The 15,703-nt window shown below is 51.6% G+C and overlaps 1 protein-coding gene across 1 annotated transcript; it reads left to right on the top strand.

Annotated features, from left to right (window-relative positions):
• Positions 1-1,860: 1,860 nt before the first annotated feature.
• On the top strand, positions 1,861-12,268 carry lrrc52 (leucine rich repeat containing 52; the record flags this gene model as incomplete). The annotated part of the gene is made up of 2 exons (XM_084480811.1): positions 1,861-2,638; positions 11,874-12,268. Exons 1-2 carry the CDS (start codon positions 1,987-1,989, stop codon positions 12,266-12,268), a joined length of 1,047 nt encoding a protein of 348 aa, XP_084336937.1. The 5' UTR covers positions 1,861-1,986.
• Between the last annotated feature and the right edge of the window lie 3,435 nt (positions 12,269-15,703).

The following is a 15,703-nucleotide window of genomic DNA, read 5'->3' as shown; positions in this document are numbered from 1 at the left end:
AGTAGTATAACATAGTAGTAGTACAACATATTAACATATAGTACAACATATAGTTCAACATAGTATAACATATTAACATATCGTATAACATATAGTATAACATAAGATATAACCTATAGTATAACTTATACAACATCTTATTATAACGCTCACACGGGAGAGGATTGACTTCTGACTTTGAATTCGAAGATTAACGTCAGAACTCTTTTTATTCTGAATCATCACATGTGGCCCTAATCCTCTTTCGTACGTTCATAACAGCTGCTAAAGTAGGACTAGAACAGTAACGGTGCCGCGGGTCGTAACCGTGGGACCACACGCCGCCCTCCTTCCTACCACTTGGGTTCTTATCTTATTTATAATGTCCTCGATTTGAGCTGCAGCAGCGCGGAGCTCAGCGCTCTGAGACGCAGCCACCGGACGGCCACTAGATGGCGCCATACAACACGGAATACCTTTTGAGCGATTGCAGTTACACGGAATTCCTTAGAAAAGCGTCTCGATCTAATAGATGGGGGTAGCCTCATTTAATATATATATATTTTAGAGGTTTTCAGATAAGAGAATATTCCTATGTTGTGGGTCCTGGGGTTGGGGCGGTCTTGCTGAAGTCCCGACCAGCAGCACATCTGGCTGCTATGAATCAGCACTCAACGCCCCCACGGGGACAGCAATAGACCCAGAGCTCAGGAGGAGGAGGGGGGCCGGGGCGACCCTCTGTAGGTCTGTAGGTCTGTAGGCCGTAGGTCTGTAGGGTCTGTAGGCAGTGGGTCTGTAGGGTCTGTAGGCCGTAGGGTCTGTAGGTCTGTAGGGTCTGTAGGTCTGTAGGGTCTGTAGGTCTGTAGGGTCTGTAGGCCGTAGGTCTGTAGGCCATAGGTCTGTAGGGTCTGTAGGCCGTAGGTCTGTAGGGTCTGTAGGCCATAGGTCTGTAGGGTCTGTAGGCCGTAGGTCTGTAGGCCGTAGGTCTGTAGGCCTGTAGGGTCTGTAGGCCGTAGGTCTGTAGGGTCTGTAGGCCATAGGTCTGTAGGGTCTGTAGGCCGTAGGTCTGTAGGCCTGTAGGGTCTGTAGGCCGTAGGTCTGTAGGGTCTGTAGGCCGTAGGTCTGTAGGGTCTGTAGGCCGTAGGTCTGTAGGCCGTAGGTCTGTAGGGTCTGTAGGCCGTGGGTCTGTAGGCCGTAGGTCTGTAGGGTCTGTAGGTCTGTAGGGTCTGTAGGGTCTGTAGGCCGTAGGTCTGTAGGTCTGTAGGCCGTAGGTCTGTAGGGTCTGTAGGCCTACTGCTGTGTGATCCGCGGTGAAACAAACACGTGCACACGCACACACACGTAAACACACAGATGTTCGTGCTTTTACACGCAATGGTCCACCTCACTGGCATCACGCGCACTGACCGGCGGCGCCCTCAGTGCGCGTGCTGAACTAGGTCAGGTGCGCGTCGTGGTCACGTGGGTCCTGGTTACGCTGAGCTGGGCGCCGCGCCGCTTCTCCGTGGCGTCGCCCTCCCACGCGCTCGTTCTTCTGTTCATCGTCTCCGTCAGAGTTCCTCTCTACTCTCGCACCCCTCCCCCTCCCTCCCCCTCTCCCCCTCCCCCCCCCCCCTCCCCCTCCCGGACTGAGTTTCGGAGAGAGGAAGAGGCGAGCGCTGGAGGACAGAACGTGATATCGCTGCTCATCTCGAGCCGACCAGCACGCGGCGTTTCGGGCGGAACATCAAACGAAACCGGTAGAGACGAGCGGGAACGTTTCGGAGCCGCTGACCTCGAGACGCGCGGGCTCGGACCTCAAACCCCACCGGAGAGGACCCGACGCACGACGGAATGGAGCGAGCTGAAGCCTCGCGCGCAAAGTGTCCAAACTAACGACAACTAGAAGCGAGGACGCCGTCACCGGCCGCACCCGCCGCGCGGCGGCGCGCTGCCGCCTGCGCGCGGGACGCGGCGGGGACCCATGAAGGACGCGAGCGCGGAGTGGATGCAGCCCTGCGCGGCGTCATGCGCCTCGCTGCGCCGCCCTGCGCGCACTCCTTGCGGCTCGTGGTGGTGGTGGTGGTCCTCGTGGTGGGGGCCAGCCCGTCCCCGGCCATGTCCTCCGGCTGCCCGGACCGCTGCGTGTGCGACGAGCAGCGGGTGGTCCAGTGCGCCGGGCAGCACCTGACGCGCTTCCCCGCCGACCTGCCGCTGGCGACGCGGCAGCTCATCATCTCCAACAACCGCATCGCGGAGCTCCCGCCGCTCGCGCTCAACTACCTGTCCGACCTGGTGTACCTGGACTGCAGCAACAACTCCCTGACGGAGCTGTCCGAGTCCACGTTCGGGAACCTCCGGCAGCTGGCCTACCTGGACCTGTCGTTCAACGCGCTGACGCGCGTGGCGGACCGCACGTTCGGGCCGCTGGCCAGCCTCGCGATGCTGCGGCTCACGGACAACCCGGGGCTCGCGGACATCCACGCGGGCGCCTTCGCCGAGAACGCGGCGCTGCAGGTGCTGGACGTGAGCCGCAACAACCTGACGGCGCTCAACGTCAGCGCGCTCGTGGCGCTGCCCGCGCTGCGCTCCGTGGGCCTGAGCGGGAACCCCTGGAGCTGCGCGTGCGACAACGAGGACCTGTGCCTGTGGGTGCACGTGGAGAGCTTCAAGTTCCAAGGTAACGCGCCGCAGCCGCCGGGGTCAAAGGTCAGCGGTCAGGGATGACCTTTGACCGCTGAACGTCTTCCCTCGCGATGTGTTGTATTCTGTTCTGCTTCCACAAGATATTAGACACACACACACGCACACACACGCACACGCACACAGACGCACGCATGCACGCACGCACGCACGCACGCACGCACACACACACACACACACACACACACACACACACACACACACAGGTCTACATCATTCCTGATCATGTGAACGTTGTACTGCGATGGTTTCACCACCACATTGGTTTGAGTATAGAAATGATCTAGTGTTGATTGGTCCTGATTAGTGGTGGGTTTCATGACTCGTTTGCTTGAATCAGTTTGCGTCGGTCAGTTTGCCAAGAAGAGTCGTTTGTTTGTTTGTTTGTTTGTTTGTTTGTTTGTTTGTTCAGTCGCGTTTCCGGTTCTCAGCCGAGTCGGTCAGACTCAGCTCCTCCCTCATTCTCATTCTCTAACGAATCACGGTCGGGCAATGGTGCAAACGGTCATCAATCAACACAACAACACAACATTAACTAACATTAACACAACATTAACAGCATTCACCACCGACACATCCAGACAAGAAAGGACTGAAGCACAGTAACAAAGAATCCACTGCTGCTGACCACTGGCTATGACGTGATGCTAGCTGGTCTTAGGGGCTCAGTACGCGTCCTAGTCCTGGTCCACGTCCTGGTCCTGGTCCACGTCCTAGTCCACGTCCTAGTCCACGTCCTAGTTCACGTCCTGGTCCACGTCCTAGTCCTAGTTCACGTCCTAGTCCTAGTTCACGTCCTAGTCCACGTCCTAGTCCACGTCCTAGTTCACGTCCTAGTTCACGTCCTAGTTCACGTCCTAGTTCACGTCCTAGACCACGTCCTAGACCACGTCCTAGACCACGTCCTAGACCACGTCCTCGTCCATCTGATGGACCAGGGGCAGCCAGGACCATAGCCTGACCCCTGGACCAGAGAGGACCAGAGAGGACCAGAGGGGACCAGAGAGGACCAGAGAGGACCAGAGAGGACCAGAGGGGACCAGAGAGGACCAGAGAGGACCAGAGAGGACCAGAGGGGACCAGAGAGGACCAGAGGGGACCAGAGAGGACCAGAGAGGACCAGAGGGGACCAGAGAGGACCAGAGGGGACCAGAGAGGACCAGAGGGGACCAGAGGGGACCAGAGAGGACCAGAGAGGACCAGAGGGGACCAGAGAGGACCAGAGAGGACCAGAGGGGACCAGAGAGGACCAGAGGGGACCAGAGAGGACCAGAGGGGACCAGAGGGGACCAGAGAGGACCAGAGGGGACCAGAGGGGACCAGACATATATACACACTTTTATTTGGATCCACATTTACAAAGAGGGGAAAAAACATCCAAACATTTTGGGCAGAAATACTGATAATGTGATGACAGGTTAATCAAGCTACAAGCCTCTGCAAGACCTACATGATACATTAAGTTATTAAACACTGAACATCTTTGCCTCCAGGTTCTCATGCTACCTATGGTGGCTGATACAGAGCAGGTTCTCATGCTACCTATGGTGGCTGATACAAAGCAGAACTTTGCCAATCTTTTGGCTTCCCTCTTTAGTAATCCCCCCAACAGCAGTCCTCTAACCACATGTTTGTGAATAGGCCTAAGCTTCCAAAGATGAATGATATGAGTTGACAGTGGTAACCTAGTTGGCCTATAGACTCACCAGTGGCTGGTGTTTCAGTAGCTTAGTGTAGTAACAGGTGTCCATATACAGATCAAAGCAACAGCCCACCTCAATAATGACTACAGTTTTCAGTATCTGGAGTGTTCGCCATGTTTTTAAAATAATCATTATCAGGTACATTGTGATTATTATTATTAAGTTATTTTAACAGCACTGTGCGTAAAGGTCTTACAGTCATGTCCTTGATTTATTGTTCATAGGTCTTTTGCAACCAGGTCAACCCATCGGTCATGCCTGGCCACATACAGTCCTTTGTAATGATGGCATCCATTCAGAATGTGCTCAACTGTTTCATTCTGCTGTTGGTTTTGGTGGAATATACAGTATGGGTTGTGTTTTGGTTGTGTTTTTAAGATGAAGATGTCCTCTGAAATGGAATAATTAGTTATTACAGAATGTGAAACAGAATGATCTGCTTAAGGCAGTGCTGCTAACTTCCCTTGTAGTGTTAGTCTTGACCAGCGCTACGCGTTCCGTGTAAGGCTGGAGAAGAGAGTCTCCAGCGTGTTTGATCTGTAGATGTTGGGCTCTCGTCCTTCAGGATCGCTACAGTGGAAATGTGCGGGTCGGTGATGATGCTGTCAGTCAGGGGCTCCGTCGGGGCCTTGCCAGGAGAGTTGTAATCCAGTGGCAGAGATCGTTGAGGTCCAGTCGGAGCGCACTCCCAATCCGGCAGCCTTGATGTCAAATTTTCCATTTAGCTTCAGTTTGAACCCGAGGAACTGGGGTTCATTCTGGGAAGCGAGGGGTATCTGGCGCCGTTGTAGCTGTAGAAACAATGATTGGCGTGCCAGCCCCCTAACCGTGGGGTGGTCATTATTGAGCGTGTTGAGCAGACGACCTGGAGGAGGTGTAGAGCCATTCAGTGTCCGGGACTCCTCCCTCGGCTGAAAGGGAAGGTCCCGGGTTGTTATGTAGACAGAGCCATGTCCTCACAAGGTCCACTGGTTCACTGTTCGTCGTTGTCAGGTGTTGTTGTGAAATGTGTACATTGTGGAACAGATGCTGGATTTTGGCGACTGCAATCTGCTTGATAGCCTCGATCCTCATGGTACAGCGAGGGAGCAGAGTCAGTTAGTGTGATTCAATGGATGTATCAGGCACACACACACACACACACACACACACACACACACACACACACACACACACACATTGGATGGAGGGTAGTGGAGGAGTTATCCGGCCCTCTGTCTTGGACTACTCACCCAGGGTGAGCCCAGTATTGATCCAGCTCTGCTCCCCCTCTCAGGCTGATGGATGTGGGCTCCTCTGCACCAGGGCAGAGTGGGCGTGTCAGTGCTTAAAGAGGCCACTCCCAGTCTGCTGCTCATACAGTTCACTGACTGGATCTGATGCCTTCTGAATGAAAAGGATTCTTTCACTTGTTGTTTCTGTCCCAGCTCTGTTTCTCTCATACACTCTCTCCATTATTTTCACATCCATTGTCTTTTTCTCTTACATACTCCCCCCCCTCTCTCTCTCTCTCTCTCTCTCTCTCTCTCTCTCTCTCTCTCTCTCTCTCTCTCTCTCTCTCTCTCCTCCCCCCCCTCTCTCTCTCTCTCTCTCTCTCTCTCTCTCTCTCTCTATGTCTCTCTATGTCTCTCTCTCTCTCTCTCTCCTCCCCCCCCCCTCTCTCTCTCTCCTCCCCCCCTCTCTCTCTCTCCTCCCCCCCTCTCTCTCTCTCTCTCTCTCTCTCTCTCTCTCTCTCTCTCTCTCTCTCTCTCTCTCTCTGTCTTTCTCTGTCTCTCTCTCTCTCCTCCCCTCTCTCACTCTCTCTGTCTCTCTCTCTGCTCTCTCTCTCTCTCTCTCTATGTCTCTCTCTCTCTCCTCCCCTCTCTCTTTCGCGCTCTCCCTCTCTCTCTCTCTCTCTCTCTCTCTCTCTCTCTCTCTCTCTCTCTCTCTACTCTCTCTCCCCCTCTCTCTCTCTCTCTCTCTTTCTCTCTTTCTCTTTTGTTTTAATATGGAGCACAGCGTATTCCAATGATAGCTGCCAACACAAGCAAACACTAACACAAACACACACACACACACACACACACACACACATACACACAAGAAGACACACAGTAACACACGTACACACACACACACACACATACACACAAGAAGACACACAGTAACACACGTACACACATAATGAGGGATTCCCTCATTCAGAGACCCGACGGGGCTGGAGGCTCACGGCACAGAGACAGCGTGGGACCAGAATGTAGCTGCACACTTTGAATCCAATGTGAATTCACATTAGATTCACATTGGATTCACATTGGATTCACATTGGATTCACATTAGATTGCCATAATGGATTGGTTAGGGTTAGGGTTATAGCCAAAGAAATCCTGTGGGAGAGAGAGAACGTTAGAGAGAGAGAGATATCTACATCATCTCTATATCATCTCTGTCTCCATATCATCTCTATGTCTCTATGTCATCTCTGTCTCTATGTCATCTCTATGTCTCTACGTCATCTCTATGTCTATATCATCTCTGTCTCTACGTCATCTCTATGTCTATATAATCGCTATGTCATCTCTCTGTCTCTATATCATCTCTATGTCTCTATATCATCTCTATGTCATCTCTATGTCTTTGTCATCTCTCTGTCTCTATGTCATCTCTCTATGTCTATGTCATCTCTACATCTCTACGTCATCTCTATGTCTCTACATCATCTCTCTGTCTCTGTCATCTCTCTGTCTCTGTCATCTCTCTATGTCTATGTCATCTCTACATCTCTACGTCATCTCTATGTCTCTACATCATCTCTATTTCTCTGTCATCTCTCTATGTCTATGTCATCTCTACATCTCTACGTCATCTCTATGTCTACATCATCTCTATGTCTCTGTCATCTCTCTGTCTCTATGTCATCTCTATGTCTCTATGTCATCTCTATGTCTCTACGTCATCTCTATGCCTTTACGTCATCTCTATGTCGCTATATCATCAGAGATGGCATAGAGACAGAGAGATATTGTAGAGATGATATAGAGACATGTCATCAGAGATAGCATAAAGACAGAGATGACATAGAGACATAGAGATGACGTAGAGATGTAGAGACATAGAGATGATATAGAGATGTAGAGGCATATAGATGACGTAGAGATTACATAGAGGCATAGAGATGATGTAGAGGCATATAGATTATGTAGAGCTGACAAAGAGGCATAGAGATGATGTAGAGACATAGAGATGATGTATAGACATAGAGATGATGTTGAGATGATGTAGAGACATAGAGATGATGTAGAGGCATAGAGATATTGTAGAGATGATGTAGAGACATAGAGATGATGTAGAGATGATGTAGGGACAGATATGATGTAGAGACAGAGATGATGTAGAGACATAGAGATGATGTTGAGATGATGTAGAGACATAGAGATGATGTAGAGATGATGTAGAGACATAGAGATATTGTAGAGATGATGTAGAGACATAGAGATGATGTAGAGATGACACAAAGACATGTCATCAGAGATAGCATAAAGACAGAGAGGGCATTGAGGTAAAGGTAGAGTTACACAATTGTTACACATTAGGGAGAAGGAGGTAGATGAGAGAGAGAGGGGTAGAGAGAGCATTAGAGAGAGAGAGAGAGGGGTAGAGAGAGGGAGAGAGAGCGGTAGAGAGAGGGAGAGAGAGAGAGAGAGCGGTAGAGAGAGGGAGAGAGAGGGAGAGAGCAGTAGGAAAAGAGAGCGATGAAACCCCTGGAAAGGAAACAACAGATTTTCCCCTTGAGTCACGCCTAGCGCGGCTACGTTAGCACGTGCTGCGCTCTTATATAAGACCAGGGTCTGGAAATAGACAGCGGGGGGGGGGGGGGGGGGGGGGGGGAAGCCCTCCTCTGGGAGGGAGGGGGTCCTAGAGGGCTTCACTCACTGAAGGCAGACGCCCAGCCTACAGCTAGTGTCAGCCAGCTAACTGACGCTAACTGACGCTAACTGACGCTAACATTAGTTAGCGTTGGTTAGCGTTGGTTAGCGTTGGTTAGCGTTATGAGCCCTTGGTTGTAGTGTGCGTCTTATGATCCAATCATTGGACGGTGATATTGTTATTTTGCATTGTGTGCAGATTTATTTACCATCATTTGCAAGTGTAGCATTAGTGATGGAAGTGTGTCTGCATTCATGTGTGTGTGTATGCATGTGTGTGTGCGTAAGCATTCTTTTGTGTGTGTGTGAGTGTGTGTGAGTGTGTGTGGTCAATTGTACAAGGCTGCTGCTTGCTTCATTGCAATGGTCATTCATCGTTGCATCATTCTTTCATTCTCTCATCCTCAGAAGCGAACATGTACAAATCTGTCTCATTTAATTACACTAATTAGTTACGTAACTTGCAAACATGTTTGCAAGCTAGTGTGTATGCATATGTGTGTATCTGTGTGTGTGTGTGTGTGTGCATATTTGTGTGTGTGTGTGTGTGTGTGTGTGTTCTATGCCTAATATAGTACATAACCTGTGGTGTGTATTATACTACTGTTGTACTGGAGGCTCCGTTGCGTTACACAAGAAGCTTTTGTTTGTTTTGTTCCCTGTTGGTTCATTTTTAATGCAGTTCTTGAGATGAATGTATAGTTTAATATATCCTCTTCCCCTGCTTCAAAACACACTTACAAACTCATTACATCTGTAGACAGTTTGGTTCAACTATATTTGATACACTTCATCTGGTGAAATGTGTACTTCATCTGGTGAAATGTGTACTTCATCTGGTGAAATGTGTACTTCATCTGGTGAAATGTGTACTTCATCTGGTGAAATGTGTACTTCATCTGGTGAAATGCGTACTTCATCTGGTGAAATGCGTACTTCATCTGGTGAAATGCGTACTTCATCTGGTGAAATGCGTACTTCATCTGGTGAAATGTGTACTTCATCTGGTGAAATGTGTACTTCATCTGGTGAAATGCGTACTTCATCTTTGGGTTTCATGAAGGAGAAGAGAGAGTACAGATTGATTTCTTTCTGGGCCTGGAGACTAGTAACACATGGATATAAAACAGGAACCTAATGACTGTTACATAAATCTTCTAACTTGTGTATGTTTATGTATTTTTTTCCTATAAAACATTTACAATATTTACAACACATCTTGTAGTCTAGTCTTATTGAATATAAGTATTTCCAAAATATCTATCTATTATCTATTGTACAATATTCAGATACAGTAATATTATCTATATATATATATATATATATATATATGTATATATATAGTAAGGCGCCTGGTGTGTGGTTCCATCAGTGGACCTGTTCTCCACAGCGCTGTGGGAGCCTCGGTCAAAGGCCCAGCGGCCCCCGTCTCCCCACCAGTGTTCCCAGTGTTCCCAGTGTTCCCAGTGTGTTCCCAGTGTTCCCAGTGTTCCCAGTGTGTTCCCAGTGTTCCCAGTGTTCCCAGTGTGTTCCCAGTGTTCCCAGTGTGTTCCCAGTGTTCCCAGTGTTCCCAGTGTGTTCCCAGTGTTCCCAGTGTGTTCCCAGTGTTCCCAGTGTTCCCAGTGTGTTCCCAGTGTTCCAGTGTTCCCAGTGTTCCCAGTGTGTTCCCAGTGTTCCCAGTGTTCCCAGTGTGTTCCCAGTGTTCCAGTGTTCCCAGTGTGTTCCCAGTGTTCCCAGTGTGTTCCCAGTGTTCCAGTGTTCCAGTGTGTTCCCAGTGTTCCCAGTGTTCCAGTGTTCCCAGTGTTCCCAGTGTTCCCAGTGTTCCCAGTGTGTTCCCAGTGTGTTCCCAGTGTTCCCAGTGTGTTCCCAGTGTTCCCAGTGTTCCCAGTGTGTTCCCAGTGTGTTCCCAGTGTTCCCAGTGTGTTCCCAGTGTGTTCCCAGTGTTCCCAGTGTGTTCCCAGTGTTCCCAGTGTGTTCCCAGTGTTCCCAGTGTGTTCCCAGTGTTCCCAGTGTGTTCCCAGTGTTCCCAGTGTGTTCCCAGTGTTCCCAGTGTGTTCCCAGTGTTCCCAGTGTTCCCAGTGTGTTCCCAGTGTTCCAGTGTTCCAGTGTTCCCAGTGTGTTCCCAGTGTTCCCAGTGTGTTCCCAGTGTTCCCAGTGTGTTCCCAGTGTTCCCAGTGTTCCCAGTGTTCCCAGTGTGTTCCCAGTGTTCCCAGTGTGTTCCCAGTGTTCCCAGTGTGTTCCCAGTGTGTTCCCAGTGTTCCCAGTGTGTTCCCAGTGTGTTCCCAGTGTGTTCCCAGTGTTCCCAGTGTGTTCCCAGTGTTCCCAGTGTGTTCCCAGTGTTCCCAGTGGATGAGAGAGCTCCCATCCTTCTCTATAGATCTTCTATATCTCATACATCTCATTCATCTCATATATATATATATATATATATATATCATTATCTCATATATCTCATTCATCTCATACATCTCATACATGTGAGTCTGCCCGAGGCGATTGAAACTGAAACCCTTCTGTGTGTTTATCATCTTCCAGTGATGAGACAATGAGCTGATGAGGGTTACAGAGTGAGGAGATGAACCATTGGGTTATAGACCTCATGACCTCATGGTCTTCTCATCACCGTTGACAGTTATTGATCAGGTTAGCGTGGCGATCAGGACCCACAACCTTCAGCTGGAGGACCCACTGCTGCCACACTATCCTGCCCTCCATCTTATTGTATGTGTGTGTCTGTAGCTGTGTGTGTTGTATATGTGTGTGTGTAGCTGTGTGTATCTGTGTGTGTGTGTAGCTGTCTGTGTGTGTATCTAGCTGTGTGTCTAGCTGTGTCTAGCTGTGTGTGTCTAGCTGTGTGTGTCTGTGTGTATCTAGCTGTGTGTAGCTGTGTGTGTTCTAGCTGTGTGTCAGTGTGTGTGTGTAGCTGTGTGTATCTAGTTGTGTGTGTGTGTGTGTGTGTGTGTGTGTGTGTGTGTGTGTCAGTGTGTGTGTCTGTGTGTATCTAGCTGTGTGTAGCTGTGTGTGTATCTAGCTGTGTGTAGCTGTGTGTGTCTGTGTGTGTGTGTGTGTAGCTGTGTGTGTCTGTGTGTGTGTCTAGCTGTGTGTGTCTGTGTGTATCTAGCTGTGTGTGTCTAGCTGTGTGTGTCAGTGTGTGTGTCTGTGTGTATCTAGCTGTGTGTGTCTGTGTGTGTATCTAGCTGTGTGTAGCTGTGTGTGTCAGTGTGTGTATCTGTGTGTAGCTGTGTGTGTCAGTGTGTGTATCTAGCTGTGTGTAGCTGTGTGTGTCAGTGTGTGTATCTAGCTGTGTGTAGCTGTGTGTGTCAGTGTGTGTATCTAGCTGTGTGTAGCTGTGTGTGTTCTAGCTGTGTGTAGCTGTGTGTGTTCTAGCTGTGTGTAGCTGTGTGGGTTCTAGCTGTGTGTAGCTGTGTGTGTATCTAGCAGTGTGTAGCTGTGTGTGTCAGTGTGTGTAGCTGTGTGTGTCAGTGTGTGTTCTAGCTGTGTGTGTCAGTGTGTGTAGCTGTGTGTAGCGGTGTGTGTAGCTGTGTGTCAGTGTGTGTAGCTGTGTGTAGCGGTGTGTGTCAGCGTGTGTGTCTGTGTGTTGCAGAGGAGGGCCAGACGGTGTGCGGGGCCCCGGGGCCCCTGCGGGGCCGGCGGTTGGCGGAGGCGGGCCCCGGGCTGCGGGCGCGGTGCCACGGGGCCCTGGGCCCCTGGGACTACCTCTTCTTCGTCCTCATTGGCTTCGTGATCTTCGCGGCGGGCACGGCGGCGGCGTGGGCGCTGGGCGTGGTCATGGTGCTGTACCAGCGCTACGTCAAGAGGCAGGACGCGGGGGGGGACCCCGAGGGGGGGGGCCGGGCGGAGGGGGAGGGGGGGGGGAGGGGGGGGCGACGGGACGGACTAGCCCCCAGGGCTGGGGTCGCCCGGGCAACGCGGACCGCAAGGCCTCTCATGGGGTGTGATTTGGAGCCAGCTTTGTCCCTGCCCTGTTCTGACCTTTGACCCCGCCCCCCCCCCCCCCCCGGTACGCGAGCAGCGTCACCCACCGTGCCTCCGATGAGCTGGTCCGGGATTGGCCGAGCCCCGGACTCCTCGTGGACCTCGAAGGAGACACACACTCAACGCACAACTACATATAGGCATGACATACATAAATACACACACACACACACACACCCTACACACACACACACACACCTTACACACACACACACCCTACACACACACACCCTACACACACACACACACACACACACACACACAGTACACGCTGGGTGCTCCAGGGCCTCTCTGTGTGGAAGTGGCCCCAGTGGGGTCCTGTGTTGGGGACACGATGGAGACCACATGGTCTACAGCCTGTAACGTCGTCCAATCATTTCTTTGCATGCACCGGAAAGCCTTACTGGGTCATGTCTAGTACATTTCATAACATGATGTGGGATGTTTGCTGCTTTCTAATAAAATGGTCAACGTACTGCATTCATAGAGCGCTTTTCTAACCAGCGGCCAATCAAAGAGCTGCCTCACATTCACCCCTTCATGCACACATTCACGGTGGAGTCGACCCCGCAGGGCGACAGCCAGCGGGTCAGGAGCGGTCAGGGTGAGGCGTCTCGCTCAGGGACACCTCCACACTCCTCTAGGAGGAGCGGTCAGGGGGAGGCGTCTCTCTCAGGGACACCTCCACACTCCTCTAGGAGGAGCAGTCAGGGGGAGGCGTCTCTCTCAGGGACACCTCCACACTCCTCTAGGAGGAGCGGTCAGGGTGAGGCGTCTCTCTCAGGGACACCTCCACACTCCTCTAGGAGGAGCGGTCAGGGTGAGGCGTCTCTCTCAGGGACTCCTCCACACTCCTCTAGGAGGAGCAGTCAGGGTGAGGCGTCTCTCTCAGGGACACCTCCACACTCCTCTAGGAGGAGCAGTCAGGGTGAGGCGTCTCTCTCAGGGACACCTCCACACTCCTCTAGGAGGAGCAGTCAGGGGGAGGCGTCTCTCTCAGGGACACCTCCACACTCCTCTAGGAGGAGCAGTCAGGGGGAGGCGTCTCTCTCAGGGACACCTCCACACTCCTCTAGGAGGAGCAGTCAGGGTGAGGCGTCTCTCTCAGGGACACCTCCACACTCCTCTAGGAGGAGCAGTCAGGGGGAGGCGTCTCGCTCAGGGACACCTCCACACTCCTCTAGGAGGAGCAGTCAGGGTGAGGCGTCTCTCTCAGGGACACCTCCACACTCCTCTAGGAGGAGCAGTCAGGGTGAGGCGTCTCTCTCAGGGACACCTCCACACTCCTCTAGGAGGAGCAGTCAGGGTGAGGCGTCTCTCTCAGGGACACCTCCACACTCCTCTAGGAGGAGCAGTCAGGGTGAGGCGTCTCTCTCAGGGACACCTCCACACTCCTCTAGGAGGAGCAGTCAGGGGGAGGCGTCTCTCTCAGGGACACCTCCACACTCCTCTAGGAGGAGCAGTCAGGGTGAGGCGTCTCTCTCAGGGACACCTCCACACTCCTCTAGGAGGAGCAGTCAGGGTGAGGCGTCTCTCTCAGGGACACCTCCACACTCCTCTAGGAGGAGCAGTCAGGGTGAGGCGTCTCTCTCAGGGACACCTCCACACTCCTCTAGGAGGAGCAGTCAGGGTGAGGCGTCTCTCTCAGGGACACCTCCACACTCCTCTAGGAGGAGCAGTCAGGGTGAGGCGTCTCTCTCAGGGACACCTCCACACTCCTCTAGGAGGAGCAGTCAGGGTGAGGCGTCTCTCTCAGGGACACCTCCACACTCCTCTAGGAGGAGCAGTCAGGGTGAGGCGTCTCTCTCAGGGACACCTCCACACTCCTCTAGGAGGAGCAGTCAGGGTGAGGCGTCTCTCTCAGGGACACCTCCACACTCCTCTAGGAGGAGCAGTCAGGGTGAGGCGTCTCTCTCAGGGACACCTCCACACTCCTCTAGGAGGAGCAGTCAGGGGGAGGCGTCTCTCTCAGGGACACCTCCACACTCCTCTAGGAGGAGCAGTCAGGGTGAGGCGTCTCTCTCAGGGACACCTCCACACTCCTCTAGGAGGAGCAGTCAGGGTGAGGCGTCTCTCTCAGGGACACCTCCACACTCCTCTAGGAGGAGCCGGGGATCAGACCAGCGACCTCCAGGTTCTAAGTGAAGCTGCTGTCCTGGCTGAGCCTCACTGAGCTCTGGGATACTCTCATAGGACACATGAACCCTTTGAATCAGGTGATTTATGGGGAATGTCGGCTTCTGTCTACACTTGGAAAGGAGAGAAGAAAATCAGAATTGATTTGTACTTTTGTAAACAGTATCAATGCTACCACTACGTGTTAGCACAACACACTTTTAAGATTGATTTAGATTTTAACACATGCACCAATCAATATGCAAATTGGAAGTTCTATAATGCATTCATTTTAAAAGTGCTAGGTTGTTTTTTAATCAGTATTGAGGAAGAAGTGCTTCCAGGCCTTGTGTGAACCCGCTGTCCTCCCTGCTGCCTGGTGTTACACCTGATGACCTCCCTGCTGCCTGGTGTTACACCTGATGACCTCCCTGCTGCCTGGTGTTACACCTGATGATGTCCTCCCTGCTGCCTGGTGTTACACCTGATGATGTCCTCCCTGCTGCCTGGTGTTACACCTGATGATGTCCTCCCTGCTGCCTGGTGTTACACCTGATGATGTCCTCCCTGCTGCCTGGTGTTACACCTGATGATGTCCTCCCTGCTGCCTGGTGTTACACCTGATGATGACCTCCCTGCTGCCTGGTGTTACACCTGATGATGACCTCCCTGCTGCCTGGTGTTACACCTGATGACCTGCAGCACAATCAACCAGACTACCGCCCAGCACTTTGGCCTCTGTGGGACTCAATTCCATTTATTTCACACAAAATGTGAATAAATGCACCATAGATCTGCACTAGCGGCTATCACCTTTTATTTGTCTTTTTAAAGTGTTTTTTTTCATAATCTGGTTTGTCACCTTTTAGTCAAGAACCCAACAGGTCTGTATGTGAACGCATGTGTTTATGTCGGCTGCATTCCAAAACACTAGAAAAGGTTCAATGTGTGTTTAGTGTAAATCTATCTCCATCCCACGGGCTAATGGGCGGTAGAGACACTTCCTGTTTTAAACTTGAACATCCTGTCACTCACAGCTATAGACATAACATCACCTAAAGAAGGCCCCACCCCCGTCTCTAAAGCAATGCAGCTGCGTTCCACCAAATCAAACCTCAAATCTGACATATTGGTGTGTATCTCTCCACGTACGCGCGTGTGTGTGTGTGTGTGTGTGTGTGTGTGTGTGTGTGTGTGTGTGTGTGTGTGTGTGTGTGTGTGTGTGTGTGTGTGTGTGTGTGTGCGCGCACCTGTGCATGCATATGTTCTCGAGCAGACGTGCCCATAACCATGCATGTACAAATAGACACGTGATACGTCACG

Source organism: Micromesistius poutassou (genome assembly GCF_964030765.1).
Source record: "Micromesistius poutassou genome assembly, chromosome: 16".
Taxonomy (NCBI): domain Eukaryota; kingdom Metazoa; phylum Chordata; class Actinopteri; order Gadiformes; family Gadidae; genus Micromesistius; species Micromesistius poutassou.
Note: the sequence above shows the minus strand (reverse complement) of the source record. Positions and strands in the feature narration are given on the sequence as shown.